Source organism: Hemibagrus wyckioides, linkage group LG28 (assembly GCF_019097595.1).
Source record: "Hemibagrus wyckioides isolate EC202008001 linkage group LG28, SWU_Hwy_1.0, whole genome shotgun sequence".
NCBI classification, from domain to species: domain Eukaryota; kingdom Metazoa; phylum Chordata; class Actinopteri; order Siluriformes; family Bagridae; genus Hemibagrus; species Hemibagrus wyckioides.
In genome coordinates this window covers 16,296,245-16,311,597 of record NC_080737.1, presented here as the reverse complement: position 1 = coordinate 16,311,597, position 15,353 = coordinate 16,296,245, and the positions used below count along the sequence as shown (strand labels likewise).

At 40.8% G+C, this 15,353-nt stretch overlaps 1 protein-coding gene across 3 annotated transcripts; it reads left to right on the top strand.

Moving 5' to 3' along the window:
- Positions 1 to 4,610: 4,610 nt before the first annotated feature.
- On the top strand, positions 4,611 to 15,293 carry LOC131348039 (guanine nucleotide-binding protein G(q) subunit alpha). 3 transcript variants are annotated; one of them, XM_058382591.1, is made up of 8 exons: positions 4,611 to 5,016; positions 7,419 to 7,599; positions 8,178 to 8,362; positions 9,289 to 9,443; positions 10,160 to 10,288; positions 10,381 to 10,510; positions 11,526 to 11,679; positions 13,805 to 15,293. In XM_058382591.1, exons 2-8 carry the CDS (start codon positions 7,464 to 7,466, stop codon positions 13,993 to 13,995), a joined length of 1,080 nt encoding a protein of 359 aa, XP_058238574.1. In that variant the 5' UTR covers positions 4,611 to 5,016; positions 7,419 to 7,463; the 3' UTR covers positions 13,996 to 15,293. The 3 variants fall into 3 exon arrangements, with proteins under 3 accessions (XP_058238574.1, XP_058238571.1, XP_058238573.1); XM_058382588.1 differs by having other exon boundaries at positions 4,611 to 5,148; XM_058382590.1 differs by lacking the exon at positions 4,611 to 5,016 and adding an exon at positions 6,257 to 6,409.
- Positions 15,294 to 15,353: the final 60 nt, after the last annotated feature.

The window sequence follows — 15,353 nt, the reverse complement described above, 5'->3', positions numbered from 1 at the left end:
CCACACGTGAAAGTGAAACAAAATAAAGGAATGAGTGAAAGACAGCGGTGTTAAAAATCTTTAGGGGAAACTCCTGACAGGCATGGGTTTTGTTAGAGTCTTATTAAATTCCTGTTGCCAAGGTGTATTATATTAACATGTAATGATCAAGAGAACATTTCTGATATCTGCCCTGAAATTATACTAAAGTGTAACATTTCAGCTTTGAAATGCAATATATGTACACTGATCAGGCATAACATTATGACCACTGAGAGGTGCCATGAATAACACTGATGATCTCCTCACCTGTTAGTGGGTGGGATATATTAGGCAGCAAGTGAACATTTTGTCCTCAAAGTTGATGTGTTAGAAGCAGGAAAAATGGACAAGAGTAAGGATTTGAGCGAGTTTGATGAAGGGCCAAATTGTGATGGCTAGACCACTGGATCAGAGCATCTGCAGTGGTCAGTAACTATCAAAAGTGGTCCAAGGAAGGAACGGTGGTGAATCGGTGACAGGGTCATGGGCGGCCAAGGCTCATTGCTGCACGTGGGGAGCGAAGGCTGGCCCGTGTGATCCGATCTAACAGACAAGCTACTGTTGCTCAAATTGCTGAAGAAGTTAATGCCGGTTCTGATAGAAAGGGGTCAGAATACACAGTGCAGGACGGGTCAGGGCTGTTTTGGCAGCAAAAGGAGGACAAACAATATTAGGCAGGTGGTCATAATGTTAATGCCTGATCGGTGTGTCTTGCCTGTAATGTGACATGAGAACACACTACACTCAAAAGCAAAACCCTTGTTACATCGCTCTATATCTTTCTTTTTAAATATTGAGATGCTGTGTCATGCATTTTTCATTCATCAGTATGTTGCAGTAGTGCCAGGTACAGTAAAGAAGGTACAAAAGCCTTGAAATCATGAAAGCCCTTAACAGGCCCCCCCCATTTTTCTTTATTCTGAATCCTTAATCACTAGCATGACTACAATACCTACAGCTCACAGCAAGAGCTAGGAGCTATTTTATCAAATTAATTAGATTTACCTGTTTACCTGTCAGGGGCCCCAGATTTTCCATTGGCACCCCTTCAGATCCTGCGAGTCTGGATTCATGCCCATTTCCTGCCTTTTTACCAGAAAAGCACACACAAGCTACTGACTAAGAGCACCCCTTAGTGGAGAATCTCCAGCACGATTAAGAACACAGCTATCATGTCTCATAGGAAAAATGGTTCTTCAATATGTCTTTGGATAGTTAAGGGTTTTTAGGTTCATGGTAAGGTACAGCAAATCTGTTTAACCTAAACAGATACATAAATGTTGCACCAAGGTACAAAACTGATTCTTTTTCTTCTGCTTTCTTTCTTTCTTTCTTTCTTTCTTTCTTTCTTTCTTTCTTTCTTTCTTTCTTTCTTTACTTATTCATTCATTCATTCATTCATTCATTCATGTCTATCTATTTAATTTAATTTAATTTAATTTAATTTAATTTAATTTAATTTAATTTAATTTAATTTAATTTAATTTAATTTAATTTAAAAAAATAATAAAATAAAATAATTTATTTATTCATGTTTTTTTTTAATAAAATATTTTCTGTAAGAGTTTATTGTTTTACGCTTGGATTTATTTAAACACTGAAAAAGATTTAAAGTACACTAAATACATCTTTTTAAAGTAAAAGATATGTTATTAAAAGTACGAAAGCTGTGAGGGTTTTGCCTCAGTGACAAGGAAAGGTACCGTTTCATTTTGACTTTTTTTCTGTATATAAACTCAAACATATCCTGTTTTGTTTGTTTATAGTGCCTAAAATACCATAAAAAAATGGTAACAAAATATCATGTCTTTGGTCTCATTGGTCTTAAGTAAATATGAATATAAGAATCTGGGTAAAATAAATAAAAAATTAAAAAAAAGTACTTTTTTCCTTGTCACTGGGATGGTGCACACTCAAACCTGAAATGTTCACGTAGTTATAGGCTAAAAAACAAGACCAGTCCTTAAACTCCAATTTTGCAACTTAAACTGTATTTAAAGGTACATTACATTCACAATAAGTCATTTTCTTGAAAGTACCACCAAGGCTGTGGGATGACCGGGTTTGACCTTTAAGTGAAGAAATATATTTTTAATTCCATACAGTTTGTCCATAGCATAGCTGACAAACTCATTATGTAAAAATAAAACATCCTTTTTTCTATCTAATATCGAAAATGGTGTTTAATAACTGATCTTTGCAACTAGCACATACTATGTTACACTAATAAAGTATAAAAACATACACTACCAGTCAAAAGTTTGGACACCTTTTAATTCAATGTTTTTTGTTTAGGGATTTATTTTCTACATTCTAGAACAATACTGGAGATTTCAAAACTATGAAATAACACACATGGACTTAAGTAATCCATATGTAATGACAACAAAAAACAGTCAGTTGTTATTTTAAGACACGAAGGTCAGGTGTTCTGGAATAGTTCTTGCAAGAACAGTATTGTCAAGTGCATTTGCAAAACCCATCAAGCACCATGATGAAACTGGCTCACATGAAGACCATCCCAGTAAAGCAAGACCAAAACTGACCTCTGCTGCAGAGGAGAAGTTCATTTAGAGTTACCAGCCTCAGAAATCAACAATTAACAGCACCTCAGATTAGAGGCATTATGAAGGCTTTACAGAGCATCAGTAGCAGACATATCTCAATATCAACTGTTCAAACGAGATTCTTGTGAATTTCGGCCGCCTTCAGCATTGTTTTACAATGTAGAAAGAAATAAACATCAGGAAAGACCATGGAATTAGAAGGTGTGTCCAAACTTTTGACTGATAGTGTATATTTATTTAACCAAACCTAAAAATATTTCACGTTTATCAGAACGTAAGTAACTAGCTAGGCATGAAAGTTCTGCAAATGAATGAATAGATAAATAGATCATTAACATTTTTTTTCACCTGAAATCTTTTCTGTAAATAATAATTTAATCAAAAAGTGAATTGAAGGTTCTTCAAGCGTTATTTAGATAAGATCCTCTAAGGTAGACAATCAGTTGTAGGTCCTACTTAAGACATTTAAATGTTCAATGTAGTGAAACACTGATGAGGTTTTGGGACACCCCTCCCTCCAAATCATTGAATTCAGGTGTTGGGTTCGGCCCCTTAGTTCCAGTGAAAGGAACTCTTAATGCTTCAGCTTCATACCAAGACATTTTGGACAATTTTCAACACATATAACACACAAAGCAAAGCTTTTTCTCAATGAACGTAAGACTATTGGGTTCAGGTTTGCATACACGGTGTTGCCGAACCTTTTGGGACACCCCTCCAAATCATTGAGTCCAGGTGTTGTTTTTCAGGGGTTGGGCTCAGCCCCTTAGTTCAAGTGAAAGCATACCAAGACATTTCATGCTCCCAACTTTGTAGGGAACAGTTTGGGGATGACCACTTCCTGTTCCAACATGACTGCGCACCAGTGCACAAAGCAAGGTCCATAAAGACATGGATGAGAGAGTTTGGTGTGGAGGAACTTGACTGCACAGAGTCCTGACCTCAACCTGATAGAACACCTTTGGAATGAATTAGAGTGGAGACCAAGCCAAACTGGGACGTCTGCCTTTATGTGTACATGAATGTAACATGGAGTTGGCCCGGCCGTTGCAGCTATAACAGCTTCAACTCTTCTGGGAAGGCTTTCCACAAGGTTTAGGAGTGTGTTTATGGGAATTTTTGACCATTCCTCTAGAAGCACATTTGTGAGGTCAGGCACTGATGCTGGATGAGAAGGTCTGTCTTACAGTCGCCGCTGTAATTCATCCCAAAGGTGTTCTATCAGGTTGAGGTCAGGACTCTGTGAAGTTCCTTCACACCAAACTCACTCATCCATGTCTTTATGGACCTTGCTTTGTGCACTGGTGTGCAGTCATGTTGGAACAGGAAGTGGTCATCCCCAAACTGTTCCCTACAAAGTTGGGAGCATGAAATGTCTTGGTATGCTTTCACTTGAACTAAGGGGCTGAGCCCAACCCCTGAAAAACAACACCTGGACTCAGTGATTTGGAGGGGTGTCCCAAAAGGTTCGGCAACACCGTGTATGCAAACCTGAACCCAGTAGTCTTACGTTCATTGAGAAAAAGCTTTGCTTTGTGTGCTATACGTGTAATGGTCAGGTGTCCACATTAGACCGAGCAGTATATAGCATACTGTATGTTCAGCTTCAGTCTTAAGATGGCAGCACTGTTCACTACTGTGAGTGACGGTAAAAGTCTGTAGAAAACACGAATAAAAGTATAATAACTAGACTATAAAGACAAGGTAATACAGATCTGAAAAATTGTCTTTTAATAATTATTCCGTGAAGAAAAAAAAAATAAATCATGCTAACTAGCCACTCTCTGTGGGAAGATTTTTGTTCCTTCCTCAGATGATTGGGAAAACACACTTGGCGCTAAATTAATGAAGTAGTTTAGGGATACTTTGTGGAATGGTGTAAAAGTAAAATAGTGTGTAAAATTGTTGTGTGTCCGTTTAGACAGCAGGTCTTTTACTGTGGCGTGTGTGTTTGTGTTTCCTCTCTTTCTCTCTCTCTGAGAGAGAGAGAGAGAGAGAGAGAGAGAGAGAGAGAGAGAGACGTCACATGGGCAGGCAGGGAGTGGATGTAGCGCCTGTAATGCAATTACATATGGAAGAGCCGAAAGCAAATGCACTTCGACTGGGATTTACCGGATTGTGGATTGCACAGAAACGTTTTAAGGAATTAATTCAGCGCGGACGGATTTGTTTTTTTTTGTTTTTTTTTTTGTTTTTTTTTAAGTTGTTGTTTTTGTTTTCTTCTCCGCCTAATGTGACCCACGGTACATGAGTGGAGATGTTTTTGCGGCGGATTTTCCTGTAACACAACTGTTCCAGTCTGGTGGTCGGAAGGGAATTGTGAATAGTGAAACTCCGCCATATTCAGCTTTTTACCACGCCCGGAGTCGAGCGACTGGAAAGAGAGAGAGAGAAAGAGAAGAGGAAAACCCGAACCCAAGATTTCAAGGCATTCGGATGATCCAAATATAAATATATAAACATATATATATTTCCGCTGAAGTGTATGCAAGCTCCGATTACAGAACTTACTGTATTATTACACACAAAGTTAAAAACAAATTGTTGCTTGTAAAGTGAGGTTTGTATATACATATATATATATATGTTTATGTGTGAATACACTGTATTGCCAAAAGTATTCGCTCACCCATCCAAATAATCAGAATCAGGTGTTCCAATCACTTCCATGGCCACAGGTGTATAAAATCAAGCACCTAGGCATGCAGACTGTTTTTACAAACATTTGTGAAAGAATGGGTCGCTCTCAGGAGCTCAGTGAATTCCAGCGTGGAACTGTGATAGGATGCCACCTGTGCAACAAATCCAGTCGTGAAATTTCCTCGGTCCTAAATATTCCACAGTCAACTGTCAGCTGTATTATAAGAAAGTGGAAGTGTTTGGGAACGACAGCAACTCAGCCACGAAGTGGTAGGCCACGTAAACTGACGGAGCGGGGTCAGCGGATGCTGAGGCACATCGTGCGAAGAGGTCGCCAACTTTCTGCAGAGTCAGTCACTACAGACCTCCAAACTTCATGTGGCCTTCAGATTAGCTCAAGAACAGTGCGCAGAGAGCTTCATGGAATGGGTTTCCATGGCCGAGCAGCTGCATCCAAGCCATACATCACCAAGTGCAATGCAAAGCGTCGCATGCAGTGGTGTAAAGCACGCCGCCACTGGACTCTAGAGCAGTGGAGACGCGTTCTCTGGAGTGACGAATCGCGCTTCTCCATCTGGCAATCTGATGGACGAGTCTGGGTTCGCCGGTTGCCAGGAGAACGGTACTTGTCTGACTGCATTGTGCCAAGTGTAAAGGTTGGTGGAGGGGGGATTATGGTGTGGGGTTGTTTTTCAGGAGCTGGGCTTGGCCCCTTAGTTCCAGTGAAAGGAACTCTGAATGCTTCAGCATACCAAGACATTTTGGACAATTCCATGCTCCCAACTTTGTGGGAACAGTTTGGAGCTGGCCCCTTCCTCTTCCAACATGACTGTGCACCAGTGCACAAAGCAAGGTCCATAAAGACATGGATGACAGAGTCTGGTGTGGATGAACTTGACTGGCCTGCACAGAGTCCTGACCTCAACCCGATAGAACACCTTTGGGATGAATTAGAGCGGAGACTGAGAGCCAGGCCTTCTCGTCCAACATCAGTGTGTGACCTCACAAATGTGCTTCTGGAAGAATGGTCAAAAATTCCCATAAACACACTCCTAAACCTTGTGGACAGCCTTCCCAGAAGAGTTGAAGCTGTTATAGCTGCAAAGGGTGGACCGACGTCATATTGAACCCTATGGATTAGGAATGGGATGTCACTTAAGTTCATATGCGAGTCAAGGCAGGTGAGCGAATACTTTTGGCAATATAGTGACCGCGGTGAAATTAGCTTGATATTCAGACATTAGACAGACATTCGGAAGCGGTAGTTTAGGGACCGTCGACAAATTTCTGTACGACTGGGAAGAAAAAAAAAAAAACACTATTTCTTCAATAGCTTCTAGGTCATGTGACCCTGTGACCCAAATCTAGTATCAAAATAATCTAATTGGATACCTTCACAGGGTACACCTCTTTGTATCCCAAAAAATCTCTTTTTATTTTTATTTTCATTTTTTATTAAAAAAACCCCTACTATTTCTTCAGTAGCTTCTAGGTCATGTGACCCCAAACTAGTAGATCATTATTTGGTAGATTATTTTGGTACTAGATTTGGGTCACATGACGCTATTGAAAGTGTTTTTTTTTTTGTTTGTTTTTTTGATAAAAATTTAATTAAAAATAAAGATTTTTTTGGGATACAAAGAGTTGTACTCTGTGGAGGTGTCCAAGTAGATTATTTTGGTACTACTTTGGGGTCACAGGGTCACATGACCTAGAAGCTATTGAAGAAAGTGTTTTTTTTTTTTTGTTTTTTTTTTCAGTCGTACAGAAATTTGTCGACGGTCCCTAAACTACCGCTTCTGAATGTCTGTCTAATGTCTGAATATCAAGCTAACTTCACCGCGGTAATATAGTGTGTGTATATATGTGCACGTGCGTAAATCTTGTCGCCTCGGGTTCGGGAGGGGGGTGGAGCTCGCGTTTGTTTGTTTGTTTGAAGAGCGATGATGCGTAAACCGTAAACTCTCTCTCAATATATACATATTTTTTTGTTTATGAAATTGCGTCGACATTTCATGAATCGTTCTCCTCTCCTGTTCTCCACGCTGGACCGACAAACTACAGGAAAACTAGCCTTTACTACTACTATCACCACAGCCTTCTTCACGTGCGCCTAATTGTCAACACCTAGATTTCCAGCGTAAATATATATATATATAATTATATATTTATTTATTTTCAATGGAATAGGTGAGAAACTTATAAACAGTTCATTTCGGGGAAGGAAGAAGAAACATGACTCTGGACTCTATAATGGCGTGTTGCCTCAGCGAAGAGGCAAAGGAAGCGAGGCGGATCAACGACGAGATAGAGAGGCAGCTCCGCCGGGACAAGAAGGACTCCCGCCGCGAGCTCAAGCTCCTGCTGCTGGGTATGAGCACCGACAACACCAGAAATTTAAGAAATCACGTCCAAGTTCTCTAACTGGGCTGTGGTTTGTTATGCAAATCTCTCTCTCTCTCTCTCTCTCTCTAGTGTGTGCATGTGGCTTTTAACGCAGGCGTATGCAAAGCATGTCATTAGCTCGGCTTGTTGTGTATTTGAGACGATCAAGTGTGCACCATAAATGTGCTTTCTTTCTTTATTTATTTATTTATTTATTTATTTATTTATTTATGCGCAAACGTGGATGTTTGGACCGCTTGGCTCCTGATGCAGAACATCCTCTTGAAATATTTTGACTATTCCCAGATATTTTTCTGTAGTGATTGAGGTTATACTTTTGTGCTGGAGGCAGCTAAAATGTCATGCTCCATTTAGAAAACACACACACTCTTGTGCAAGCTTCAGTAGGCCACATGTTCAGCAGGTGGCATGAGAAGGTGTCTTATTGTTTGTTTTTCCGTCTCCACATCACTCGTTCTTCCCTTCTTAAGACGATCTTTGCTGTGTGTGTTTGTGCAACACTTCCTGCGTCTGTTAAATCCCTTAAATCTCTGCCCGCTGCAGGGACAGGCGAGAGCGGCAAGAGCACCTTCATCAAGCAGATGAGGATCATTCACGGTTCGGGCTACTCGGAGGACGACAGGAAAAGTTTCACCAAGCTGGTTTACCAGAACATATTCACGTCCGTTCAAGCCATGATCCGAGCCATGGAGACACTGCAGATTCCCTACAAATATGAACACAACAAGGTAAAATTGTCCGTCTTCACCCAGATTGTGGGTGTGGATGTCTGGGTCTTTCTCGTGTGGTCTTGTTACACAATATGCATCACATGATAAACAAGTGCATCATGTAATTGCGAGTCTGAAGCGTCATCAGTGTCAAACACCGGGCCGGGTCTAATTCTGTCAAAATAAATCAAATGTCAAAATGTTATGAATTAAACGGCGTTCACAAAAAAATTTAGAAATAATATCTTGCTAATGATTTATATAATTCTTCATTAGAAAGCTAGAAATTTGACAACTAATTTAGGGGTTTTACAGCAACAGGGGTGAATATCCATTCCAGTACAATTTTCTTTTTGTACATAAATGAAGATATTTAAGAGGATTTGATGTTTCTGATCTACCACCCTGATTTCTGTGCTCCAGCTCACTTGGCACTGAAAGCAGATCTGGCACCCCCGATCAAAATGTTCATAAAGTTTGATGATTTGATCTCATCCATGGTCGAATTTCCCCAGAGATGCATCTTTGTTGTGAAGTAGGGCAAGTCATGAGACAAATAAGATGAGAGACAGTGACTTTGGTTAATCACACAGTACAGCCCTAATGAGATTATCCCTCCAGGCCGTAAAATTAATTATACAGATTCAAAGCCCTGCAGAAATGTCCTGGTGCTTTTTTCTATTTCTGGATGGTCCTAAAGGCAAGCCCTTTTTTTTTTTTCTTTCAATAACACATTACAGAACGGTTCGAGTTTATCAGCGGCGGCACAATAATGGGTCATGTCCTCGGTTGTAATCTATAAACTTAAATGGGATTTTAAGTCAACTCGATTGCAACCTGATTAAGTCATTAGAGCTTTATTATTATTAATTTATATATAAGATTATGTCCGTGACCTGTATAATCATTATTTTTTTCCCCCATTTCCCACTCCTTGTTTTTAGGCCAATGTAAATATTGTTCGAGAAGTGGACGTAGAAAAGGTTTCAGCGTTTCTAAATCCATATGTAGATGCTATTAAGAGTTTATGGAACGATCCGGGAATCCAGGAGTGCTACGATCGAAGGAGAGAATACCAGCTCTCCGATTCGACCAAATAGTGAGTACAGATTTAAAACACTAATCAATTTCTCCTTGATTCCTACGTCGCTTAGCACGTGACCCGGGAATTGGAACTCTAAAAGTTTTTAAAATGGAGGAGAGGAGGTTTAGAGTGATGAAAACATGCGTGTTTATTCTTGATGACCGATGTGTGATGTAACCACAGGCTCGGTAATAGTATAGTTAAGTCTAATTCAATATGCATTATCCTTGTTGACTTTCTAGCAAGAACGGCTTTCTCTTTCTTTCTCTCTCTCTCTCTCTCAGTTCCTCCTCTTCTAGTTTCCTTTTCTTGCACCCTTTCTTCACAAGGAAAGGAAACAAGGAAAGGAAACAAGGAGGTTCGAGCAAAGAAATAAGAAGCACCCCTGCAGCCAGTGTCGACTGTGACTCTAGAGGTTTGATGTAAAAATCCTCAGTAGCTCGGTTATGTGCCAGATCACACCTGATTATTCACTTCTCTAAATCCGTAATAGTGCGAGAGTTCTTCTGCTACAACTTCCTGTTTTGGCTGGACACATGCACTGCGTTTTCATTTCGAGCCAGTGTTAACTGAGGTTAGAACCAGAAAGTGACCAATAAATGGGCGGGTAAAACACAGTAAATGTAGGTCATGGTAAATAGGGGATTTTCAGCTTTCCATTTCTTTCCAGTGCAGAGATCTTCACCGCTGAGTTTTACTTTTCAGAGTGAAATCTCTCTCTACTTTTTCAGCTATCTGAATTCGGTGGATCGGATTGCTGAAACGTCCTACGTACCCACGCAGCAGGATGTGCTGAGGGTCAGAGTGCCCACCACGGGCATCATCGAGTACCCTTTTGACCTGCAGAGCGTCATATTCAGGTACACCTGAACATTTCACCTATTGTTTATTCTCTCTACTGTTCTTATGACGTCACTAGTGCTTGGTAACTGATTACTCTTGTCTGAACCAGAATGGTGGACGTGGGCGGCCAGCGGTCAGAGAGACGCAAGTGGATCCACTGCTTTGAAAACGTCACCTCCATCATGTTTCTGGTGGCACTGAGCGAATACGACCAAGTCCTGGTTGAATCTGATAACGAGGTTTGTGTCACATGTGAGCAGCAGAGAGCGCCAGAGTACAAATTTACAAATCGAGTCGGCCGGTTCGGAAAGAACATCTACATAAATGTCCAACGTTTGTTTCCAGGATTAGGAATAACAAACGTTTAACTAGTCAGGCACAGTAGAGCTGTGGTTTCTCTGTCCGGTTTGTTCCCTGAGATCGGGTTACTGCCACTCTGGGTTCCCTCCGGGTTCTCTGGTTTCCTCTGAATGACATGCCAGTAGGTGGATTGGTGACTCGAAATTACCCGAGGCAATAAATGTGTAGGTGTGCATGGTGTATTCCTGCCTCATGACCAATATTCCCGAGATCGATTCCAAATCAACAGCAACCCTGGTCAGGATTAAATGAGAGTAAGACTTACACCGATCAGCCATAACATTATGACTGCTGAGAGGTGACGTGAATAAGACTGATGATCTCCTCATCATGGCACCTGTTAGTGGGGGGGATATATTAGGCAGCAGGTGAACATTTTGTCCTCAAAGTTGATGTTAGAAGCAGGAAAAATGGGCAAGCGTGAGGATTTGAGCGAGTTTGATGAGCAAGGGCCAAATTGTGATGGCTAGACCACTGGATCAGAGCATCTCCAAAACTGCAGCTCTTGTGGGGTGTTCCCGGTCTGCAGTGGTCAGTACCTATCAAAAGTGGTCCAAGGAAGGAACAGTGGTGAACCGGTGACAGGGTCATGGGCTCACTGATGCATGAAGGCTGGCCCGTGTGATCCGATCCAACAGACGAGCTACTGTTGCTCAAATTGCTGAAGAAGTTAATGCTGGTTCTGATAGAAAGGGGTCAGAATACACAGTGCATGACGGGTCAGAACTGCAAAAGGGGGACCAATACAATATTAGGCAGGAGGTCATAATGTTTTGCCTGATCAGTGTATAAAACTGTGACGTTAATCAGATTAGCACTTCTACTTTGTGGATGTGAGCATTTCTTGCCTTGATGTGTCCTTTTTCTTTTTCTTTTCCCCCTCCTCTTTCGTAGAATCGAATGGAGGAAAGCAAAGCACTGTTTAGGACAATCATCACCTATCCCTGGTTTCAGAATTCTTCAGTCATTTTGTTTTTGAACAAGAAGGACCTGCTGGAGGAGAAAATCATGTATTCACATCTTGTAGATTACTTTCCTGAGTATGATGGTGAGTGGGTTTTTAAATCTTCGTGATAAAGGTGCTGGGTTTTTACATTGTGCTCTCGTTTGCTGGGAAAAAAGTCAAGATGATCCGAGTCAGCCCGGGACTCGGTGTACGTGGCTTATGAGTGAATTAGAACTGCGGTGGTCCTTTTATGATGTGCTAAATATATATGAAAACTCTACACACCTCTGTTAAAATGGCTCTGTTATAATTGTACATCTAAAAATGATCAAATGAAGTGAAAAGCAGTCAAACTTCTTTTAACGAAAAGGAAAAACGAACAAACTTAACCATGTTGCATAAGTTTGCACACCCCTAAGCTAGTAAGTGCTTTGCTGAAGCACTTTTAGATTTAAAGATGACTACTCAGCCCATCATCCTGACTCGGCAATATTTTCCCACTCATGCTAGATCCATCAGATTCGTTGGATTCAGGTCTAGGTTCGGTCATTCAAAAACGGTTAAGTCGTTCTTTTGTTGATCATGGACACTTCAGGTCATCGTCGTTTCCTAGCAGACACCTGAAGATTTTGAACTAAAATCGACTGGAATTCGTAGCTGTTCATGATTCCTTCCACCTTGATTAAAAGTCTGTGATAAAAGTGCTGGCTGATGAGATGCAGCCATGAAACATGATGCTGCCGCCACCAACCACTGCACCGTGGGTCCGTCTAGCCGTCCTTCCCCATATCCCAGATATATGAAGAGATTGGTGTCGCATGCAGAGAGTAACCAGTACTTTGTCAGATATTCCTGCAGCTCCTTTAATGTCACTAAGTGTCTTGGCAGCTTCCTGGTTTAGTTTTTGTCTTGTCCTTTTATAAATTTCTTGATGTCCTTGCTGTTCATGTCGCTACGGTGTTCCATTTTGTCTATTTGTTGATGGCTTTTATGGCGATGTTCCCTGGTACATCTAACGTTTGTAAATTCTTTAATACCGCTCTCCTGATCGATACCTTTCAACGTTGAGATGCGGTGCATGCTTTGCAAAGCTCTTTGCGGACCAGCAGTCTGACGAAACCAAGAAGAAACTACTGATCTTTATTTGGGGTTAATCAGAATCACTTCACTGACTGTATGATTGCTTTTAAACATAACATTGAATGGGACTGGAACATGTACCCAGTTATGGAAGGATGTGCTCACTGGTTATTTTAACATTTTTATCAGTCCCAAAAGTGTTTATCATTTTCTACGTTGTAATTTCACACTGAGGCTGGAAAAGGTTTACGCTTTGCAGTCGACACCATCAGATTATTGCGTGAATAAGCCGAAACCAAAATAACAAAACACAAGGGCAATTCAGACAAACCAGAAAAGGTAGGTATAGTTTGCCGAATGGAATTCTTACTGCTGATTAGATGAGACATCTGTCACTCAGGATATACAAGCAGTAGGAAATTGTGTATCTAACTTTATTTCTTGTACATGTGTGGAGTTCTGCCTTCACTTTAAATCGTTTTTTTTCCCCCCATAGTACAACTTTAAATCTTTTTAAGAAAATTACAAGTGTTTTATATTTATATGAAAATGGAATTCATTCAGCACTACTTGTTGGACTGGATGTTCATATTGTGTGATTTTGGATATTCTGACAGCGTATCATGGTATAAAGGTTAGTTTGCGATCTCTAAAAAAACGCAGGAAGACCAAACTATTCCAGATTGAAGGCTGTAAGGAGCGCTATAAGAGCAGAGCTGCGTTCATACACACAATAATCCACTTTCTACTGCTGCAGCTAGTGCTGGACTTCCTGTAGATCTTGAGTGACGGATGTCTCGTCCAATCAGCAGTAAGAATTCCATTCGCAGACTATACCTACCTTTTCCGGTTTGTCTCAGTTGTCCTTGTGTTTTTGGATTTATTTTGTTTTGCACTTCTGGGCCACCATAAATATTGAACACATTTAAATAACGAACCTGCGTATTTTTTTTAATTAATTATATATATATATATATGTGTGTGTGTGTATAATATATATAATGTGTGTATATGTGTGCAGAGAGAGAGAGATGTCTGGGATGTATTGTTTTGTCATTTCATAACTGTACCGGATTCTATAAACATGATAACATCTTTCATGTTATAATTTCCTCTGATTGCTATCATTTCTCATTCTCACTGTCAGGCCCCCAGAGAGACGCTCAGGCAGGGAGGGAGTTCATCCTGAAGATGTTTGTCGACCTGAATCCCGACAGCGACAAAATCATCTATTCTCACTTTACTTGCGCGACAGACACGGAAAACATCCGCTTCGTCTTCGCCGCCGTTAAGGACACCATCTTGCAGCTCAATCTGAAGGAGTACAATCTGGTGTAAACGGATGAGACGAAACGCCTCTGCAGCTTCAGCTTGACCTTAAAATGACACGCAGAAGCCGTCCTGGGCGACATCGACCCAACCCCCCCCCACACACACACATCACAGGCAAAATTGGAGACTGATTAACCGTTTTGCCTTTGGACGATAATATCACCGAATACAAAACTGCTCACTACTGCGTAATTTATTTGCACCATGGAGCTTGTTCACAGGGTCCATCTTGTGTTATTATTCCATTTGAAAGAGAAATGACGCTGACGGACATTTTACGATCGCCGTGTCGCACGTTCAGAGGAGCCACAGAGGAGTTTTCTGGTTTCATCCCGAAAACGTGAGCTTCGCTCTCCATGCGAGAGTCGAGGAACGTACACGCCTGGTTAATTCACCGTTAAGATGATTACTTTGGGCAGATCATCATCTGAGGATCTGGAGGTTTGCTAGAAAAGTCGTTAAATTGTCGTTTTCATCGTATTTAAGTACTTCAGCTGGTGACCATTTTCTGTTCTGAGGAGACGGGCTAGGTGCAGCAAGGGGCAGGATTTCACTCGAAAAGATGCCGTTTGTGGTCTTTATGATGATTAACAGTGAATGGTTAAGAGTTGTGCTAGTATGTAACAAGTGCCACACTTTTGCTTTTACATATGCTTCTTATATATTGCCAAAGGAATATACGCTCCATTAACGTTAGCCATCCCTCTGTTTTTGTTTCCTTTTTTAAACACACCCTCTGTTTGTACTGTTTTCCAACTCCACAGCTTTAGTGTTCACTCTAGAACTGTGACCCGTCAGTATTTCAGCCAGTTTAGCATCGGCCAGTTTCACTTGCTGCCTGGTGCCATTTTTTTTTTTAACCTCTCCCTGAAAGTTTTGGCACCCCTTTCACACTTTCAGTATATTCTTCTCAATCAGGATTCGCCAATCAGTGTTTAAAAGAAGGCCAGTGTAACGAACGATGGTGGATTTCTCCCGTCGCTTCCTTCCAAAACTACTTCAGACAGGACGAACGCAACTTGGGACAACGCAGTCTCAATGCCATCATTCAAAGCTCATTTCATCCTTAATGGTTCCTTTATAAGCTTTTGTCGATGAAGGGCTGCTGTTGTTAAAAAAAAAATAAATAATATAAAATAATGGAGGTATTGGTGATCTGTAATGTTTGACATTGGAATGTTCTGGAAAATGATCCATAATGAAGTTTTTGTTTTTGTTTCTCCCCTCATGGGCTGTTGGTGTTAATTTGCTGGTGTTTTAAACCATTCCTAAAATGACTCGAATTAAACTTCACTTGCTTGTTATCCTTGCAAAGGCTTCGCTTTTATGTCCTATTGGAGATATAATGATGTACAGTGACATGA